Below are 22,519 nucleotides of genomic sequence, written 5' to 3'. Positions count from 1 at the left end.
CTGAAAGACGGACCTCCACCTGGTCTCTGGGATCCTGAAAGACGGACCTCCACCTGGTCTCTAGGATCCTGAAAGACGGACCTCCACCTGGTCTCTAGGGTCCTGAAAGACGGACCTCCACCTGGTCTCTGGGATCCTGAAAGACGGACCTCCACCTGGTCTCTAGGATCCTGAAAGACGGACCTCCACCTGGTCTCTAGGATCCTGAAAGACGGACCTCCACCTGGTCTCTAGGATCATGAAAGACGGACCTCCACCTGGTCTCTAGGATCCTGAAAGACGGACCTCCACCTGGTCTCTAGGATCCTGAAAGACGGACCTCCACCTGGTCTCTAGGATCCTGAAAGACTGACCTCCACCTGGTCTCTAGGATCCTGAAAGACGGACCTCCACCTGGTCTCTAGGATCCTGAAAGACGGACCTCCGCCTGGTCTCTAGGGTCCTGAAAGACGGACCTCCACCTGGTCTCTAGGATCCTGAAAGACGGACCTCCACCTGGTCTCTAGGATCCTGAAAGACGGACCTCCACCTGGTCTCTAGGATCCTGAAAGACTCACCTCCACCTGGTCTCTGGGATCCTGAAAGACGGACCTCCACCTGGTCTCTAGGATCCTGAAAGACGGACCTCCACCTGGTCTCTAGGATCCTGAAAGACGGACCTCCACCTGGTCTCTAGGATCCTGAAAGACGGACCTCCACCTGGTCTCTAGGATCATGAAAGACGGACCTCCACCTGGTCTCTAGGATCCTGAAAGACGGACCTCCACCTGGTCTCTAGGATCCTGAAAGACGGACCTCCACCTGGTCTCTAGGATCCTGAAAGACGGACCTCCACCTGGTCTCTGTGATCCTGAAAGACGGACCTCCACCTGGTCTCTAGGATCCTGAAAGACGGACCTCCACCTGGTCTCTAGGATCCTGAAAGACCTCCACCTGGTCTCTAGGATCCTGAAAGACGGACCTCCACCTGGTCTCTAGGGTCCTGACAGACGGACCTCCACCTGGTCTCTAGGATCCTGAAAGACGGACCTCCACCTGGTCTCTAGGATCCTGAAAGACGGACCTCCACCTGGTCTCTAGGATCCTGAAAGACGGACCTCCACCTGGTCTCTAGGGTCCTGAAAGACGGACCTCCACCTGGTCTCTAGGATCCTGAAAGACGGACCTCCACCTGGTCTCTAGGATCCTGAAAGACGGACCTCCACCTGGTCTCTAGGATCCTGAAAGACGGACCTCCACCTGGTCTCTAGGATCCTGAAAGACGGACCTCCGCCTGGTCTCTAGGGTCCTGAAAGACGGACCTCCACCTGGTCTCTATGATCCTGAAAGACGGACCTCCACCTGGTGTCTGGGATCCTGAAAGACGGACCTCCACCTGGTCTCCGGGATCCTGAAAGACGGACCTCCACCTGGTCTCTGGGATCCTGAAAGACCTCCACCTGGTCTCTAGGGTCCTGACAGACTGACCTCCACCTGGTCTCTAGGATCCTGAAAGACCTCCACCTGGTCTCTAGGATCCTGAAAGACGGACCTCCACCTGGTCTCTAGGATCCTGAAAGACGGACCTCCACCTGGTCTCTAGGGTCCTGAAAGACGGACCTCCACCTGGTCTCTAGGATCCTGAAAGACGGACCTCCACCTGGTCTCTAGGATCCTGAAAGACGGACCTCCACCTGGTCTCTAGGATCCTGAAAGACGGGCCTCCACCTGGTCTCCGGGATCCTGAAAGACGGACCTCCACCTGGTCTCTGGGATCCTGAAAGACCTCCACCTGGTCTCTAGGGTCCTGACAGACTGACCTCCACCTGGTCTCTAGGATCCTGAAAGACCTCCACCTGGTCTCTAGGATCCTGAAAGACGGACCTCCACCTGGTCTCTAGGATCCTGAAAGACGGACCTCCACCTGGTCTCTAGGGTCCTGAAAGACGGACCTCCACCTGGTCTCTAGGATCCTGAAAGACGGACCTCCACCTGGTCTCTGGGATCCTGAAAGACGGACCTCCACCTGGTCTCTGGGATCCTGAAAGACGGACCTCCACCTGGTCTCGAGGATCCTGAAAGACGGACCTCCACCTGGTCTCTAGGATCCTGAAAGACGGACCTCCACCTGGTCTCTAGGATCCTGAAAGACGGACCTCCACCTGGTCTCTAGGATCCTGAAAGACGGACCTCCACCTGGTCTCTAGGATCCTGAAAGACGGACCTCCACCCGGTCTCTAGGATCCTGAAAGACGGACCTCCACCTGGTCTCTAGGATCCTGAAAGACGGACCTCCACCTGGTCTCTAGGATCCTGAAAGACGGACCTCCACCTGGTCTCTGGGATCCTGAAAGACGGACCTCCACCTGGTCTCTGGGATCCTGAAAGACGGACCTCCACCTGGTCTCTAGGATCCTGAAAGACGGACCTCCACCTGGTCTCTAGGATCATGAAAGACGGACCTCCACCTGGTCTCTAGGATCCTGAAAGACGGACCTCCACCTGGTCTCTAGGATCCTGAAAGACGGACCTCCACCTGGTCTCTAGGATCATGAAAGACGGACCTCCACCTGGTCTCTAGGATCCTGAAAGACGGACCTCCACCTGGTCTCTGGGATCCTGAAAGACGGACCTCCACCTGGTCTCTAGGATCCTGAAAGACGGACCTCCACCTGGTCTCTAGGATCCTGAAAGACGGACCTCCACCTGGTCTCTAGGATCCTGAAAGACGGACCTCCACCTGGTCTCTAGGATCCTGAAAGACGGACCTCCACCTGGTCTCTAGGATCATGAAAGACGGACCTCCACCTGGTCTCTAGGATCCTGAAAGACGGACCTCCACCTGGTCTCTGGGATCCTGAAAGACGGACCTCCACCTGGTCTCTAGGATCCTGAAAGACGGACCTCCACCTGGTCTCTAGGATCCTGAAAGACGGACCTCCACCTGGTCTCTAGGATCCTGAAAGACGGACCTCCACCTGGTCTCTAGGATCCTGAAAGACGGACCTCCACCTGGTCTCTAGGATCCTGAAAGACTCACCTCCACCTGGTCTCTGGGATCCTGAAAGACGGACCTCCACCTGGTCTCTAGGGTCCTGAAAGACGGACCTCCACCTGGTCTCTGGGATCCTGAAAGACGGACCTCCACCTGGTCTCTAGGATCCTGAAAGACGGACCTCCACCTGGTCTCTGCGATCCTGAAAGACGGACCTCCACCTGGTCTCTGGGATCCAGAAAGACGGACCTCCACCTGGTCTCTAGGACCCTGAAAGACGGACCTCCACCTGGTCTCTGGGATCCTGAAAGACGGACCTCCACCTGGTCTCTAGGACCCTGAAAGACGGACCTCCACCTGGTCTCTGGGATCCAGAAAGGCGGACCTCCACCTGGTCTCTGGGATCCTGAAAGACGGACCTCCACCTGGTCTCTGGGATCCTGAAAGACGGACCTCCACCTGGTCTCTGGGATCCTGAAAGACGGACCTCCACCTGGTCTCTGGGATCCTGAAAGACGGACCTCCACCTGGTCTCTAGGGTCCTGAAAGACGGACCTCCACCTGGTCTCTAGGGTCCTGAAAGACGGACCTCCACCTGGTGTCTGGGATCCTGAAAGACGGACCTCCACCTGGTCTCTGGGATCCTGAAAGACGGACCTCCACCTGGTCTCTGGGATCCTGAAAGACGGACCTCCACCAGGTCTCTGGGATCCTGAAAGACGGACCTCCACCTGGTCTCTGGGATCCTGAAAGACGGACCTCCACCTGGTCTCTGGGATCCTGAAAGACGGACCTCCACCTGGTCTCTGGGATCCTGAAAGACGGACCTCCACCTGGTCTCTAGGATCCTGAAAGACGGACCTCCACCTGGTCTCTAGGGTCCTGAAAGACGGACCTCCACCTGGTGTCTGGGATCCTGAAAGACGGACCTCCACCTGGTCTCTAGGATCCTGAAAGACGGACCTCCACCTGGTCTCTATGATCCTGAAAGACGGACCTCCACCTGGTCTCTGGGATCCTGAAAGACTCACCTCCACCTGGTCTCTGGGATCCTGAAAGACGGACCTCCACCTGGTCTCTAGGATCCTGAAAGACGGACCTCCACCTGGTCTCTAGGATCATGAAAGACGGACCTCCACCTGGTCTCTAGGATCCTGAAAGACGGACCTCCACCTGGTCTCTGGGATCCTGAAAGACGGACCTCCACCTGGTCTCTGGGATCCTGAAAGACGGACCTCCACCTGGTCTCTGGGATCCTGAAAGACCTCCACCTGGTCTCTGGGATCCTGAAAGACGGACCTCCACCTGGTCTCTGGGATCCTGAAAGACGGACCGCCACCTGGTCTCTAGGATCCTGAAAGACGGACCTCCACCTGGTCTCTAGGGTCCTGAAAGACGGACCTCCACCTGGTCTCTGGGATCCTGAAAGACTCACCTCCACCTGGTCTCTGGGATCCTGAAAGACGGACCTCCACCTGGTCTCTAGGATCCTGAAAGACGGACCTCCACCTGGTCTCTGGGATCCTGAAAGACGGACCTCCACCTTGTCTCTAGGGTCCTGAAAGACGGACCTCCACCTGGTCTCTAGGGTCCTGAAAGACGGACCTCCACCTGGTCTCTAGGATCCTGAAAGACGGACCTCCACCTGGTCTCTAGGGTCCTGAAAGACGGACGTCCACCTGGTCTCTGGGATCCTGAAAGACGGACCTCCACCTGGTCTCTAGGATCCTGAAAGACGGACCTCCACCTGGTCTCTGCGATCCTGAAAGACGGACCTCCACCTGGTCTCTGGGATCCAGAAAGACGGACCTCCACCTGGTCTCTGGGATCCTGAAAGACGGACCTCCACCTGGTCTCTGGGATCCTGAAAGACGGACCTCCACCTGGTCTCTAGGATCCTGAAAGACGGACCTCCACCTGGTCTCTAGGGTCCTGAAAGACGGACCTCCACCTGGTCTCTGGGATCCTGAAAGACGGACCTCCACCTGGTCTCTAGGATCCTGAAAGACGGACCTCCACCTGGTCTCTGCGATCCTGAAAGACGGACCTCCACCTGGTCTCTGGGATCCTGAAAGACGGACCTCCACCTGGTCTCTGGGATCCTGAAAGACGGACCTCCACCTGGTCTCTAGGATCCTGAAAGACGGACCGCCACCTGGTCTCTAGGATCCTGAAAGACGGACCTCCACCTGGTCTCTAGGATCCTGAAAGACGGACCTCCACCTGGTCTCTGGGATCCTGAAAGACGGACCTCCACCTGGTCTCTGGGATCCTGAAAGACGGACCTCCACCTGGTCTCTGGGATCCTGAAAGACGGACCTCCACCTGGTCTCTAGGATCCTGAAAGACGGACCTCCACCTGGTCTCTAGGATCCTGAAAGACGGACCTCCACCTGGTCTCTAGGATCCTGAAAGACGGACCTCCACCTGGTCTCTGGGATCCTGAAAGACTGACCTCCACCTGGTCTCTAGGATCCTGAAAGACGGACCTCCACCTGGTCTCTAGGGTCCTGAAAGACGGACCTCCACCTGGTCTCTGGGATCCTGAAAGACGGACCTCCACCTGGTCTCTAGGGTCCTGAAAGACGGACCTCCACCTGGTCTCTGGGATCCTGAAAGACGGACCTCCACCTGGTCTCTAGGGTCCTGAAAGACGGACCTCCACCTGGTCTCTAGGATCCTGAAAGACGGACCTCCACCTGGTCTCTAGGGTCCTGAAAGACGGACCTCCACCTGGTCTCTAGGGTCCTGAAAGACGGACCTCCACCTGGTCTCTAGGACCCTGAAAGACGGACCTCCACCTGGTCTCTAGGGTCCTGAAAGACGGACCTCCACCTGGTCTCTAGGATCCTGAAAGACGGACCTCCGCCTGGTCTCTGGGATCCTGAAAGACGGACCTCCACCTGGTCTCTAGGGTCCTGAAAGACGGACCTCCACCTGGTCTCTAGGGTCCTGAAAGACGGACCTCCACCTGGTCTCTAGGGTCCTGAAAGACGGACCTCCACCTGGTCTCTAGGGTCCTGAAAGACGGACCTCCACCTGGTCTCTAGGACCCTGAAAGACGGACCTCCACCTGGTCTCTAGGGTCCTGAAAGACGGACCTCCACCTGGTCTCTAGGGTCCTGAAAGACGGACCTCCACCTGGTCTCTAGGGTCCTGAAAGACGGACCTCCACCTGGTCTCTGGGATCCTGAAAGACGGACCTCCACCTGGTCTCTAGGATCCTGAAAGACGGACCTCCACCTGGTCTCTGGGATCCTGAAAGACGGACCTCCACCTGGTCTCTAGGATCCTGAAAGACGGACCTCCGCCTGGTCTCTAGGATCCTGAAAGACCTCTCCACACACACCTGGCTTCTGACAGGCAGCAGGTGAAGCGAGCTTGCAGGTGGATTCAGACAGGCTGCCTGAGGAGCGTCATGAGGAAGATGGACCGCTACAAGCAGGAGGAGATGCAATAAAATGTTTCTATAACAACTTTGCTGCATCTCTGTGTCTGAGCATCTTCTTTACAGCATTACATTCCCTACATTATCATTTATAATCCCTTTCCTGTTGCCAGATGTGCACAGCATCAGAGTAAACACCAGTTAAAACAGATGTGTTCAATGTGAAGGAAATGTTTTCCACTGAAAATATCTTTGCATATTTAAAACTGTTTTATTAGTGTTTTGATTTAAACTTTATGATACTAATAAGCCTGAGGGAGACATGCAGAGACACATGACAGTCTCATGTTTTGTATTAACAACTGAGATAGATCCCTCTAGTGTAGGCCATCATATATGATGATATGATACATAAAGTTATGTTTGCTGGATTTGTTCATTTATTTATTACAACTTCCTAAAAAGAATTTAGTGGGACGAACCGTCTCTGAAACGATGAGCCAACAATGAAGCGGGACTGGCAACAGGTCCGTACTCTGGGTACGTATGCAGGCGGGTCATACACGTTAGAAATAAATAAATATACCTACCAACTCATGTTCAGCCAATCAGAGGAGGATCCTTCGTCACCTTTAATGCGATGGAGTTTCATGAGAAGCGAATTCATTCTCCTAATTTAGCGCTTTGTTTTACTTTTGGCGGCAGAATAATTGTGGTCAAATGTGAGTTCATCACTACCGGTTAGTGCTCTACGTCCATGTTCCATTTGGGACAGTACTAACCCACCGTAGTGCACACTATGCACTAACGAATTGAGACACAACCGTTGTCTGAAAGATCAGGATTAACCTTGCTGAAATTCTCGGTATGAAAACACGAGTTTAAGACAGAAGTTCATTAGTAATCCTTTTGTATCAACTGTTAATATATTGTTTCTTTATCAAGGTCTTGGTTCTGTGTAACAGTTGAGTGAAGAGCCGCATCTGTTAGCAGGCCTTCTCATAAAGAGCTCCGGTAAGGGATGCTAATGCTAATATAAGTGTTAAGTGAATGGTTATCTACTTGATTTGTTCAAATACCGGGTCTTTTAAAACCAATCGGAGTTAAGATATAAATCTTTAATGTTTAACGCTACACAAGTTAAGGATGGTAAGAGTATGTAAGTGTGTTTGCACTGAGCTAGTTGCTAATGTTTAGTTGCTGAAGTGCACATGCTGAATCAACAAGTGCAGATACATTTCCTTTTGAGTGTTTGGAATAAGTTAACATGTGAAACAATGTATGTTGGATGTAGAACATATTTTATTGAAGTTATGGTTAAAAGTGTTTCATAGATGTAAGTTGTTAAATACATAAATGGTGGCTTACAGTATAGCTTTTCAGTTTAAGGTGTAAAGTACATACATTATTGATTTCTCATTTGCAGAATACCTTGTGCAATTTATATCCACTCATTTTATGATGATTGGAGTAGTTTACTGTATATCCCTAACAGATGGATATACTTATAAAGGAACTGAGTGGTGAGGAAAAAAAGTTAACTAGACTGAAAGGAAGAAATGATTGTAACCTGCGCATTCTACACCGTTTGCCTAGACTGGTTTTTGACCAGGACCAGATTATTCAAGATCTGAACCTCGAGGGTTCAGTGGCGAGCCAAACCAGGAAATTTGACTGTGGAGGGACCAACAACACGGTGTGGCCAGCCGTAAGATCCATCCTCAGAAAGAAATACCACCAACTCATCCCATCATTCATGACACAGATAAGACTGATACTCTAAAGCTACCCGGGGAGTATCTGACACTGTGAACAAAGACACTTTGAAGAGAAAAGTGAACACACACACACACAAGGCATTCTTACCTCCTTTCCTGAAGGAAGAACTGCAATCTGGGAAACAGACTTTTTGCCCTTTTACTTTATTTTAAAGACTTTACCGTGCTTTTTAGGTGCTCGAGCTCATTTAATATGCATCTGTGCATCTTAGGAAGATGGCTTAGACAGGCAGGGATTGTAAATTTCTGTTATTTGTGAATAATACAACCTTGAATTCAACTGCCACGCTTCAGTCATTGTGTTTTGTCTCTGCCAACATCACTCTTTCGGGCTCTGCAGTCGTACCTAGAACTTCCTGATACTGATATTACATTAGTACAATTGTACTTACCTAAAGTAACCGCTACATCAGCGTCTTTAAAAATGGACATAAAAACACATGAAGCTCTAAAGATTTAATGTATGAAATGTACATATAAAAAATAAATGTTTCCCTGGATATTTATTTTTAACTTTTCATCAATTAAAACGTTTTGATGTCCATATATGGAATTAGATTGGCTACTACGGCATATGAATCACTGGTTCTGCTCTCCTGATGCTGTTCGGTGGCGGACAGTCCACCGTGCGCGAGTCGCTGACATGATGTACAGATGGCTTTGTAAACATCTTCACTGCCGCCGATGAAGAACGCTCCTCTTCCCACTCATGTCTGATCAGCAGCGTCTTGATGTGGAGGACGTAGAGAACCAGCTACAGCAGACATTTTAAAAGGGGCGTGTCTTCTGAGGAGATGCGTCATGTCTGTCTCTAGGCAACGTGCAGAGGGGGCGGGGCCTGCGTAGATTCCCAGTTTTTACTGGTTGTTGTATTTTCTGTTTTATTTTGTTATTTATTTTCAGATTGAGTGTTGATGTGACCGACGTGTCAGCTGTTGGAAAGTTATTAAAATACGGAACAAAGTTTCCATCTTGCTTTAATCCGGGACGCAACATTTGTCTGTCTATTAAAGGACGATTCCGAATTTCACGGGACGGGTGGCGACCCCAGGCCTGCACTACACTCTGCATCAGGTTATTGGATACCTGTCAATCAAAAGCACACGCCCACAAATATTCGGAAATGAAGATTAAACTCATGAGTTAAAAAAGTGAATTTTAACTTGCAGCTTGTGTGCACTGGAGGCCCTGGTGGAGGAGGTGGGTGCTGCAGGTTTACTGATAGCTTGCTGCCATCCAGGACTTCATCGTAGCAGCTGTGGATGTTGGTGAATTCGGACCGGTTGCTGGGTTCCGTGCCGCGGCCGAGGAAGGAGGAGCATGCAGGTGAGGAGAGTGGGACCTGGAACTGAACGGGACTCTGCAGGGGAGAATAGCTGTTTACTGAGAAGCTTCTGCTGGTGAGGTAGAAAGCAAAGCAGTTCAGAGCAGCAGCATTTCTTCCAGTTCCATGGTGGAGACGCTGGAGGAGAACGAGGACAGCAGAGTTCCCGACGTCCATGGAGAGGAGCAGCTCATCGAGGACCTGTTGCATTGCAGACTCTGCAGTGAGGCTTAAAGCAGACTGAACATTTTCCAGGATATTATTCCGGATTAGGACGGAGCAGCTGACTGGGGATGTCCTTCTAGGCGACCTTGGACAGAAACGGGTCCGCAGTTTAAAACGGACGTTTTTGTACGTAATGGAGCAGGAATGGAGCTTAAAAGTTCTGTGTGAAATATTGATTATCTGCTTGAGTTTTCAGTGTGAAACAGAAGAGAAAAGCATGATGTTACAGTTTATTAAGCTTCAAGATATTTCTTTTTTCATTTGAACGTCCAGCTACGCTTTGTTTTCTGAAGGTTTTCAGGCGTCCCAGAAAAAAAGAAACCTGAGCTTTAAATGGAGAGTAAATCCAGACGATCCTGTTGATAAGAACAGCGTGTTGAGCTGCAGCTGGAAACCCTCACGCAGGGTTTTGGTTCAGATGTTTGCTGTTTCCTGTCACTGTGAGCCTCGTAGCAGAGACCTGAACATCTGCACGGTGTTCTCCACCAGGAGGTCTGGACAGTTTCCAGCTCTACACATGGTGCTGCAGCGCCAACGACTCTTTGCTGATATGATCTTCTCGGATCAGATCAGCTTCACGGACCGATGCCGGATCTGGAAGCAGTTTCAGGAACTCCCTGGAAAGGTTGATGGATGCACTGGACCATGTTTGCAGGTCTGTGCTGCCCTCTGCTGGACAGCCGTGGAGCTTATTTGCAGCTCGGCGCAACAACAAGACGACTCTCAGTGCTTCACAGAGACATGAAAACAACACGACAAAAGAAGCTTCATTTCAAATTAAAAACACCAGAAAACATGAAGTTAAAACCCCATCCTGGACGATAAAAACCAGGAGAACAGGTGTGTCTTTGTGGGAAAGTGAAGCAAACAATCAGACCATCATGACGCCACCGTTACTGAATACATCCTGAAGAAAATTCCAGAAAGGCCTCATGTCCAACCTGCAAGCAGCCGAGGGAGAGTCCAGAGATCCACAAAGCTTCTCTTCTGAACATGAGGCAGGACATGTCGCCACCACGGGGCTGCTGGACCACCTCTACTGGCAATATGACAGCAGTGTCCATGTGTGGGACTGTGTTCAGATAAATGTGCATGTTTATGTGATTATTTACACTGTGAGGAGATATGTTTGTCTTTTATGCACTTTCATTCCTGGACGCCTCCCTGGTGAGGTGTTCCAGGCACGTCCCTCTGGGAGGAGACCCCGGGGAAGACCCAGGACACGCTGGAGGGATTATATCTCTCGGCTGGCCTGGGAACGCCTTAAAGCTTGTTACATCCTCCACAAGGTGCCCCGCAGAGCTGGCAGATGTGGTCCTCCCTGCCCCCACACCCCGACCCTGGGTAAGCGGTAGAAGAAGGATGGATGGATGTCTTGAACACCTGTGTCTGATCACATGATTACGCCAGGTGACACCAGGGTGGTGGTGGACATGAAGAAGCTATAAAAGTGCGAACTTGGCTTTTTTTCCCACCGTATTGCCTTTTTGGTCAGCATCACTTCTCCCGGGATGGCGTGTTTCTGAACAGGAGGGTCTCTAACCTGGATGTTTCAGCTGATCCAAGGCTTTCTGGGAGCTTATTCCAGGCGTGCCTCTGGGAGCTGACAGAAGACCAGATCCAGGTGACCTGAGGGGTCTGCTGGTTCATACTGGGTCCTGAACCGGCTTCAGGAGCTTTACAAACCAGCAGCAGAACTTTAAAGTCTATCCTCTAACAGACAGGCAGCCAGTGTAAAGACCTCAGAACCGGACTGAGGAAGTCCACTCTCGTGGTCGTAGTGAGTTCTGAATGAGCTGCGATGGACTCGGACCTGAAAACCACCAGAAACAACATCTTTTACTATATTTGAAATAAAATTGTATATCATGTTCTTTCTAGAAAACTGTGTTTGTAAAGCAAAGTCCAACATGATAAAACCTGCTGCTGCGACCCTTCTGTCATCATAATGGCAATGCAAAGCAGTTATAGAAAAACTTCATTAATAATCAGAATGAATTAAATGAAATGAAAAATACTTTATTAATCCCCAAAGGGAAACTCAATATTGTAGTAGATAATAATTAACTAGAGGAGGTCTTGTTCCAGTGGCTGATGGCTGCAGGCATTTTTTTTATTTATTTAATTTATTTTTATTTTTATTTTTTTTATTATTATTTTGGCAAGTTGTACGTTCACAGCGCATCCATCTTTTCCTGCATTTATTCATGAATTCGGTAACTAAAACCACCCAAAGAACCCATAAGGCGTTAAGAGTCTTACAGCTTTTAACAAAATAAACATTTTTAAATAAAATAATCTTCCTTTCCACCAATCAGAAGATCCTCCTGCTTCATTTTACTGACGTCATCAGGGCGTGGGCCCTTTAAATCTAGCATCATCGTCGCTCATTGGTTCATACGGTCAGGCGGCCGACGGACAGCCAATCACAGCCTCTGACGTTGACAGGTCGTCCTTTCTCATTCCAGCAGGAAGAATCGATGCTTCGACTTGAAGTCTGTCGAAAAACGGGAAGATTCGCATGAAACAGCGCGTGCCAACTTCTGCCACGCCGACAGAACCGGTAACGGACTTCCGGCCGCCATGTTGGTTCTGGTAACGGACTGACAGCGACGTCGGTTCCGGTGAGGTGAGCCCGGTTAGCATTAGCATTCGGCAGGGAGTCAGACCAGCTCTCAGTTAGCATTAGCATTAGCATCCGGCAGGGAGTCAGACCAGCTCCCAGTTAGCATTAGCATTAGCATCCTGCAGGGAGTCAGACCAGCTCTCCTGGCCTGAACATTTTGATGATGGACAGATGATGATGATGGTGATGGACAGATGATGATGATGGTGATGGACAGATGATGATGATGGTGGACAGATGATGATGATGGACAGATGATGATGATGATGATGGACAGATGATGGTGATGATGGACAGATGATGGTGATGATGGACAGATGATGATGGTGATGATGGACAGATGATGGTGATGATGGACAGATGATGATGGTGATGATGGACAGATGATGGTGATGATGGACAGATGATGATGATGATGGACAGATGATGGTGATGATGGACAGATGATGATGGTGATGATGGACAGATGATGATGGTGATGATGGACAGATGATGATGGTGATGATGGACAGATGATGATGGTGATGATGGACAGATGATGATGGTGATGATGGACAGATGATGATGATGATGGACAGATGATGATGGTGATGATGGACAGATGATGGTGATGATGGACAGATGATGATGGTGATGGTGGACAGATGATGATGATGGTGGACAGATGATGATGGTGATGATGGACAGATGATGATGGTGATGATGGACAGATGATGATGGTGATGATGGACAGATGATGGTGATGATGGACAGATGATGATGATGGTGATGATGGACAGATGATGGTGATGATGGACAGATGATGATGATGGTGGACAGATGATGATGATGGACAGATGATGATGGTGATGATGGACAGATGATGGTGATGATGGACAGATGATGGTGATGATGGACAGATGATGATGGTGATGATGGACAGATGATGATGGTGATGATGGACAGATGATGATGGTGATGATGGACAGATGATGGTGATGATGGACAGATGATGGTGATGATGGACAGATGATGATGGTGATGATGGACAGATGATGATGGTGATGATGGACAGATGATGGTGATGATGGACAGATGATGGTGATGATGGACAGATGATGGTGATGATGGACAGATGATGATGATGATACCAGCCTGTTTTTACAGGATGTTTCTCAAATATCTGCGGTTCTAAAGCTGATGAATCATTTCTCTGAAGCTTCATGTCTGTTTTACTCGCAGCAGATGTGAACTTGTGTTGCTGCCTCTGTAATTCAACCATCTAGAATCATTCTATTCTATTCTATTCTATTCTATTCTATTCTATTCTATTCTATTCTATTCTATTCTATTCTACAGTCATTCAGCAGATGCTTTTATCCAAAGAGACTTACATCTGAGTAAGAACAACACAAGCAGGAAATCAACCAGTAGAGGACATGGTAGGAAGGTGATGGTGGACTGTCCAGTTGGACGCAGGTCCTTCCATGAAGCTTCAGGCTTTTTGTTTTGTTTACTCCCTTCCCACCTTGTGATATGTTACAATACAAAGAATTAATATCATAAAGTTTGTTGTAAAGAACTGGGCTAAGTTCACCAACTTTCCAACAAATACAGCTAAACTAAGTGTTGAAGTCCTGACGTCCTGCTTCCTCAGGTTTGTCTCGTATGGACGACTGAACGTTGGCGATGAGCGGCGAGCCGGATGCCTTGGCCGTGGTCAACCAGCTGCGGGACCTGGCGGCGGACCCTATGAACCGTAGGGCCATCGTGCAGGACCAGGGCTGCCTGCCGGGCCTGATCCTGTTCCTGGACCACTCCAACCCTCAGGTGGTCTACTCCGCCCTCTTGGTGAGTTTAAAGACCAGTTGTATGTCTTTCGGTCCGTTTCACTTCCACCGGCTTTGTTCCGGTCGGACCAGAACCGCCCGACGTTCCGGTCAGACCAGAACCATCGACGTTCCAGTCGGACTTGGACCTTCTGATAATGTTGGGTTCTGCTTGTCCTTCCAGGCGATCCGGTACCTGGCAGAATGTCGTGCCAACAGGGAGAAGCTGAAGGAGGAACTGGGAATGATGCTGAGTCTCCAGAATGTCATCCAGAAGTGAGTCTGGTTTTGACCCAGTTTGGTGGCTGGGCCTCTGAAGGTTCTGGACTCTAAAGAAATGGATCAGAACCTCGAGTGGGGTCTGGGTCAGTTCTGCTGAGCTGTGAGCCAATCCTTGTACTACAGGTCCAAAATCAGAAACAGAAACAGACAGAACGGTTCTAACTGAGCCTGATTTCCAGTCTACCAGAACTGACCCGGATCGGCTGTTTGGGCCAGGTGTTCTGATTCTGTTGATTTAATCTGGTCCTGAGAAGTTCGACAGCTTGAAACGCACATGTGAATTTTGTGACGGTCGGTTCTGTTGGGTCTCTAAGATGCTGTTCAGATCCAGAATCCTCAACTTGTTTGTGGTTCTGAAGAACTGCAGGTCACAGAACCGCTTTCTGCTTTACAGGTCCACAACTCCTGGAGAGACTAAGCTACTCGCATCTGAAATCTACGAGTTGCTGCAGACCGCAAGCGACACCGACTCGGAACCGGCTGAGCAGGCTGTCAGCGGGCGCCGGAAGGCCCAGTTCTTCTTGGGTTCTAGCAACAAGCGGGCCAAGACCGTCATCCTCCACATCGATGGGCTGGACGACCCGGTGAGTCCAGAAATGCAGAGGTCTGCTGCTCACTCAGAACCCGAGGGAGCCAGGGAGAAGATCGGCTGGCCCAGTCTGACCCGGTTTGACCGTGTGACTTTGTCTCCAGAACCGGAGGAGTCTTTGTGAGGAGGCACTGCTGAAGATCAGAGGAGTCATCAGCTTCACCTTCCAGATGGCCGTGAAGCGGTGCATCGTCCGGATCCGCTCGGACCTGCAGGCTGAGGTGAGGCGGGCCGGGCCAGAACCTGCATGGTTCTGATCCAGCTGTGACTGATGAGGTTCTCACCTGCTGATCGGCTTCTGTTCAGGTTCTGGCATCTGCCATCGCCGCCACGGAGGTGATGAAGGCTCAGCAGGTGGTGAAGGCCGAAAATGGGGACGAGGTCAGTTTCATCTTCATCATCTTTAAGAATCCCACCGCAGGGTCCTGGATTGACCTCAGGGTCCGACCGTAGGGTCCAACTGCAGGGTCTGACTGCAGGGTCCTGGATTGACCTCAGGGTCCGACCGCAGGGTCCTGGTTTGACCGCAGGGTCCTGGATTGACCACAGGATCTGACCGCAGGGTCCTGGTTTGACCACAGGATCTGACCGCAGGGTCCTGGATTGACCTCAGGGTCCGACCGTAAGGTCCAACTGCAGGGTCCGACCGCAGGGTCCTGGATTGACCTCAGGGTCCGACCGTAAGGTCCAACTGCAGGGTCCGACCGCAGGGTCCTGGATTGACCTCAGGGTCTGACCGCAGGGTCCTGGTTTGACCACAGGATCTGACCGCAGGGTCCTGGATTGACCTCAAGGTCCGACCGCAGGAGCCGCGTGCCGTGACTCCGTGTGGAAAACCTCAGGATGACATCATCACGCTCAGCGCTGCTGCCATCATTTCACAGAATGATGAAATGAAATGAAAAATACTTTATTAATCCCCAAAGGGAAATTCAGTATTGTAGTAGATAGTACAGTCTGCTCTGACCTTTCTTGTAAATGTAGTCAGTGTTGCATTTCCAGTCCAGTTTGTTGTCCAGCTGAACTCCAAGATACTTGTATTCCTCCACCACCTCCACCTCCTCTCCCAGGATGGAAACAGTGCTTTGTTTATTCTTCTTCCTCCTGAAGTAAAGAGGAATGGCCAGAGTACAGTTCCTTGTGGTGCACCAGTGCTGCTGACCTCCATCTCAGACACACCACCTTTCAGTCTCACAAACTGGGGTCTGTTTGTGAGGCAGTCATAGATCCAGGTGGTTGTGGAGGTATCCACCTGGAATTTATGGAGCTTCTCACATAACAAAGCAGGCTGAATGGTATTAAAAGCACTGAGAAATGAAAGAACATGACCCTCAGAGTGCTGCCTGAATGGTCCAGATGAGAGTGTGCTCTCTGGAGCAGGTATATGATGGCATCTTCAACCCCAAGTCCATTACGATATGCAAACTGGAATGGGTCCTGAAAGGTGTTTACTTGCTTGTTGAGGTGAACCAGTAAGAGTCTCTCCAGGACTTTCATGATGTGAGATGTCAGGGCAACTGGTCTGTAGTCACTTGGTTCAGCTGGTTGTGTTTTTTTAGGCACTGGAACAAGGCAGGAGGTTTTCCACAGCACTGGGACTCTATTTTGTCTCAGACTGGTGTTGAAAAGGTGCTGGAGAATCGGACATAGTTGTTCTGAGCAGGTCTTGAGAACTCTGGGACTGACACCATCTGGACCTGCAGCCTTGTTCTGGTTCAGTTTCTCAAGTTGCTTCTTAACCTGATTGCAGGAGACAAACAAGGTGGAGGTCTCAGGATGTCCTGATGTGGAGGGAGATGAAGCTGTGTTCTGGTCCATGACTGAGCTGCAGGGTGACAGATTGGAGGCGTGACAGGAAAGCAGTGGGCTTATGGAGGGTGTGTGGTCTGTTGGGCTGGAGGTAGGGGGTGAACTGAACCTGGTGAAGAATATGTTCAGCTCATTAGCTCTGTCCAGACCTCCATCAGGCTGGTCCTCCTTTAACTTGAAGCCGGTGATCTTCTTCATTCCAGACCACACATCCCTCAGGTTATTCTGCTGGAGCTGACTTTCTAACTTCTTCCTGTAGTCCTCCTTGCACTTCTTAGTTTGGGTTTTAAGTTGTTTTTGTGTTGCCATCAATAACTCCCTGTCTCCATCCCTGAAGGCTTTCTTTTTGATGTTCAGCAGCTTTTTCAGGTCACTGGTGATCCAGGGTTTGTTATTGGGGAAGCACCTCACTGTTCTTGTTGGGACGATGCTGTCCACACAGAAGTTTATGTAATCTGTCACACACTCAGTCATGGCGTTGATGTCGTCTCCATGAGGTTCACAGAGGACGTTCCAGTCTGTAGCCTCAAAGCCTCCTCTAAGAGCATCTTCAGCTTCAGCAGACCAGATTTTGATAGTCTTTGTGATGACTGGTTGCTGCTGAACGATGGGCTTGTAGGTGGAGGTGAGAAGAACCAGATTATGGTCAGATCTTCCTAAAGGAGGCAGGGCAGAACAACTGTATCCATTATTCATATTTGCATAAAATAAGTCCAACATCTTATTTTCTCTGGTGGAGCAGCTGACAAACTGCTGGAATGTTGGTAGAGTTGCAGAGAGGGAGACGTTGTTGAAGTCTCCGGAGATCACCATGAATGAGTTTGGATGCTGTGTTTGTAGCCGAGCAACGACGGAGCTGATGACGTCACAGGCTGTGTCTGGTGCGGTACCAGGTATTATATAAACCGCTACCAGAATAACACAGGTAAACTCTCTGGGTAAATAATATGGACGGAAGCTCACAGCTAACAGTTCCATGTCCCTTGTGCATATCTTCTCCTTGACAGTAACATGTCCAGGATGACACCAACGCTGGTTAACCAGCACTGCAACTCCACCACCCTTTAGCTTTCCGCTGTGTTGTCTACTGCGGTCTGCACGGACCGTTTTAAAGCCCGGTACAGACACATTACAGTCAGGGATGTGTTCATGCAGCCATGTCTCGGTGAAGCACATAATACTGCACTCTCTGTATTCTTTCTGAGACCTTGTTAGCATCTCCAGCTCGTCCGTTTTGTTAGCTAGCGATCTCACATTACCCATGACGACGGTTGGTAGAAATGCTTTCAATCTCCATCGCTTTCTCTGCTGTCTCACTCCCGCTCTGCATCCTCTTTCTTTTCAACTCCATCGGGATTTGATGTGTTGTTTCGCTGATTAACCTCTCCCAAATCAGGATTATCAGTTGATCCCGATTGTAAACAAGTCTTTCGTTGCCATGGAGACTCATCATAAGTCTTGAAAGAGCCAAAAAAATATGCAAAAAAATCTTTCCTTGCAGCACACCCTCCGAACCGGCATGAAATCCTCAGAAAAAAAAGTCCTAATTTGAGGTAATATCTATGTGAGAAAAGTTTTTACTTTAAAAAAAAATCAAGATAGCAAGTCAGAGCTACTACAATCTGCTGCCAACAGATGGTGCAATCTAGAATGATGATGATCTGCAAGCAGAGACTTCATTAATTATTATATCAAACACACACCTGTAGCCGGTTGCCATGGGAACCCAGAGCTTAACACCAAAGTGGTTCCAGCTCGGTTCCAGTGGGTTGGTCTCTGGGACCCAGTTCATCTTAGAATCAGAACCAGTATGAGGCTTTCTTAGGTACAGACTGGTGCAGATCCAGAACCAAAGAAGATTCTGGACCCGAGACGCTGCCCTGTGGAAACCATGTAGTCCTATTTAGAACTGGATCTGTTGGGTCTCACAGAACCTGATGCAGGTCCACTCTTTTCCTGTCTTTGTCTCCAGGTTCTGATCCCATTTGCTGAGGACGGTTCTGTGGTGGTGGAGCAGAACCTGGACCTCCCAGACTACCTGCCAGAGGATGAGAGTCCATCTCAGGAACCTGACAAGGCCGTGAGCCGGGTCGGATCGGGTCAGGACGGGGCCAGCTGGCTTGGAGCTGCTGCCAACTTCCTGTCCCGGTCCTTCTACTGGTGACCTTGCAAGACCTGCACACTGCACCGCTCAGAACTAGAACCAGCTGCCAAACATTCCTTCTGATCCGGAGCAGAACTTCAGCAGAGACCTGCCGTTAGGCTCCAGAACTGACCCAACAAGCTTCTCCGGTTCTGACCAAAAAAACCACGTTGTCTTAACAACCAGGACAGATCCTGCTGAGACTGAACTGGGTCAGAACCCAGAACCCAAACGAGAAGCGTTTTCCGGCTTTTAATTTTGGCTATTTATTCCGACTGGCCGACACGTCTCAGAACAAGATGCTTAGGGTCAGTAGGTTCTGATCCACTAACTCGTTCAGCTCAGACAGCAGACATTTGGTTCTGATCTGTGGACACCAGAACCGTTTCAGATCTGAATCCAAACAGATTCTGCTGCTTCAGTCCACTTAGTTCTGACCCGGATGGTTGGCGTTCTGTCTCCACTGAGTCCCAGTGCTTGTTTCTGACGGATTGAAGGTGTAGAACCTTCCAGAACCTCTTGTTTACATGGATCCTGAATGAATGCCTTGAAACTGACTTGAATGTGCGGATCAGAACCAGAACCGGTGTTGTGTTTGATGGTGTCAATGTTACCCGCTTCATTTCCCACCAGACATGGACCCAGAATAAGAAACTTTAAACCTCAGAAGGACCAGACCGAACCGGTGTGCTGGATGATCCAGAACAACCAAAACAAGCAGAACATTTGTTTCCTGTCGAGGACTGCAGATTCCTCAACCTGCTGGTGTTGTACATGACCCCGCCCACCAGACTGTCTGTCCAATCAGGTTCACCGTTACATTGTCAGCATCGGTCCAATCAGATGTCGCCTTTCTTCACTGCAGCAGCATGTCTGACTCAGAGCCGGTTCCGACCTGTCGGACCCAGAACCAGGTCTGACGTGGTAGTTACTTCTAATCAGGTTGGTGTTACAAGTTTTTGTATTGCTCAGGTGTTATTGATATCGATATCATATCTCTCTTCAGTTTCTGATGTCCTGCTTACTCATCATCATCATCCTCATCATCGGTGTTCTAATGATGGTTCCCTGATGTTTGAATAAAACCTGAATGTTTTCTGTCTCCTTTTATTGTTATTTGCATTTATTCATACTTTCTGCAAAATCTGACGGCGAAGTTTCAAAGGAACCGCGACGAAGAGGAACCGCGACGATGAGGAACCGCGACGCGACGAAGAGGAACCACGACGAAGAGGAACCGCGACGAAGAGGAACCGCGACGCGACGAAGAGGACCGCGACAAATGATGAGGAACCGCGACGATGAGGAACCGCGACTCGACGAAGAGGAACCGCGACGCGACGAAGAGGAACCGCGACTCGACGAAGAGGAACCGCAACGCGACGAAGAGGAACCGCGATGATGAGGAACCGCGACGCGAGGAAGAGGAACCGCGACGCGGCGAAGAGGAACCGCGACGCGAGGAAGAGGAACCGCGACGATGAGGAACCGTGACGAAGAGGAACCACGACGGAGAAGAACCGCGACGCGACGAAGAGGACCACGACAAATGATGAGGAACCGCGAGGCGACGAAGAGGAATCGCGAGGCGATGAAGAGGAACCGCGACGAAGAGGACCGCGACAATGAGGAACCGCGACGAAGAGGACCGCGACGAAGAGGAACCGCGACTCGACGAAGAGGAACCGCGATGTGACGAAGAAGAACCGCGACGAAGAGGACCGCGACGAAGAGGAACCGCGATGTGACGAAGAAGAACCGCGACGAAGAGGACCGCGACGAAGAGGAACCGCGATGTGACGAAGAAGAACCGCGACGAAGAGGACCGCGACGAAGAGGAACCGCGATGTGACGAAGAAGAACAGCGACGAAGAGGAACCGCGATGTGACGAAGAAGAACCGCGAGGAAGAGGAACCGCGACGCGGCGAAGAGGAACAGCGATGCGACGATGAGGAACAGCGACGCGACAGGTCAAGACGAGGCCAGGGTGTCTCTCTGCCGCCGGGTGTCTCTCTGCCGCCGGGTGTCTCTCTGCCGCCGGGTGTCTCTCTGCCGCCGGGTGTCCTTCTGCCGCCGGGTGTCTCTCTGCCGCCGGGTGTCCTTCTGCCGCCGGGTGTCCTTCTGCCGCCGGGTGTCCTTCTGCCGCCGGGTGTCTCTCTGCCGCCGGGTGTCCTTCTGCCGCCGGGTGTCCTTCTGCCGCCGGGTGTCTCTCTGCCGCCGGGTGTCCTTCTGCCGCCGGGTGTCTCTCTGCCGCCGGGTGTCCTTCTGCCGCCGGGTGTCCTTCTGCCGCCGGGTGTCCTTCTGCCGCCGGTTGGCTTTCTGCCTCCGGGTGTCCTTCTGCCTCCGGGTGTCCTTCTGCCGCCGGGTGTCCTTCTGCCGCCGGGTGTCCTTCTGCCGCCGGGTGTCCTTCTGCCGCCGGTTGGCTTTCTGCCTCCGGGTGTCCTTCTGCCGCCGGGTGTCCTTCTGCCGCCGGGTGTCTCTCTGCCGCCGGGTGTCCTTCTGCCGCCGGGTGTCTTTCTGCCGCCGGGTGTCTTTCTGCCACCGGGTGGCTTTCTGCAGCCGGGGTCACACATGATGTCCAGAACTGCAGCCGTTCTGTTTTCGCATCTGACAGAAGAAAAGTTGAACTGTTTGTTTCTGCTTGAAGAAAACTCAGTAGGAACGTTTATAGCGCTTGTTTTTACACAACCATTATTTCACCAACTTTGTTGTTTCTCACCAGAAACTTCTGCAGATGATTGACAGCTGTGTTTCTGCTGTAATCAAGGCATCCAGATGGCGTCGCTGCTGCTGATGTAATTAGGAGAACCATAAAGGATCAGATAGGAGGCTCGTCTTGCAACAGCAGAGGGAATCTTTAAAGTGGAACTATTATGTGTATTTCAGGCTCATTTATTTTTATTTCTGAGCCCAGAAGGGCTGGGATTGATGGAGTTATTGTCACAAATGGCTTTATTTACTTCAGACCGACCCTCTCCGTAGGCTGTCAGATCAGCCTGCGGGCAAAACGAGTGGATTGAGACTCTTCCGCATTAAGCCCCGCCTCCCGCCACTGCACTACATCGGGAGCGCGCACCGCACCTGCTTTCACCGTCATTGTAACGTCTCATAAACAGAAGGATTAGGCTCATATGAACTCAATAAAAAAACAAAATACAATGTCAACACATAGCATACAGCCCTACATGTTGGAACCTGAATCAGAGCCTGAAAACGAAGTGGAAAACAGCAACCCACAGCAACGAATGCAGCAGGATGTCTCTCTTTGGTAAACTCACCAGCCATCGTTGGAAATAACTTTATCCCACGTTTTCCACCCGCCTGATGTATTTGTACATGCCCTTGTTAACCAGTAGAAGGTAACCAATCACCGAACCTTATCCCCCGGGACGTCACAAGGATTTCCACGTAGAAAAAACTCTCTAAAACCACGCGTTTTTCGTTGCCATGGAAACCAAACGGAGAGTGCTGGAACTCAAACTCAAACTCAAACATGCGTTTAGGTGATTTAAAAAAATGGTGCCGTTCACATGTCTGATGAGGATTCAACACTGTAACACTGTAGAAAGCTC

At 50.5% G+C, this 22,519-nt stretch overlaps 1 protein-coding gene across 3 annotated transcripts; it reads left to right on the top strand.

Annotated features, from left to right (window-relative positions):
* Positions 1–12,147: 12,147 nt before the first annotated feature.
* On the top strand, positions 12,148–19,912 carry LOC306758210 (armadillo repeat-containing protein 1-like). Of its 3 annotated transcripts, none has more exons than XM_079243448.1 (7): positions 12,148–12,252; positions 13,952–14,145; positions 14,308–14,399; positions 14,800–14,989; positions 15,099–15,215; positions 15,301–15,375; positions 18,776–19,912. In XM_079243448.1, exons 2-7 carry the CDS (start codon positions 13,984–13,986, stop codon positions 18,965–18,967), a joined length of 828 nt encoding a protein of 275 aa, XP_079099574.1. In that variant the 5' UTR covers positions 12,148–12,252; positions 13,952–13,983; the 3' UTR covers positions 18,968–19,912. The 3 variants fall into 3 exon arrangements, with proteins under 3 accessions (XP_079099574.1, XP_079099573.1, XP_079099572.1); XM_079243447.1 differs by having other exon boundaries at positions 12,167–12,313; XM_079243446.1 differs by having other exon boundaries at positions 12,167–12,318.
* Positions 19,913–22,519: the final 2,607 nt, after the last annotated feature.

Source organism: Telmatherina bonti, assembly GCF_933228915.1.
Source record: "Telmatherina bonti genome assembly, chromosome: 7".
Lineage (NCBI taxonomy): Eukaryota > Metazoa > Chordata > Actinopteri > Atheriniformes > Telmatherinidae > Telmatherina > Telmatherina bonti.
Note: the sequence above shows the minus strand (reverse complement) of the source record. Positions and strands in the feature narration are given on the sequence as shown.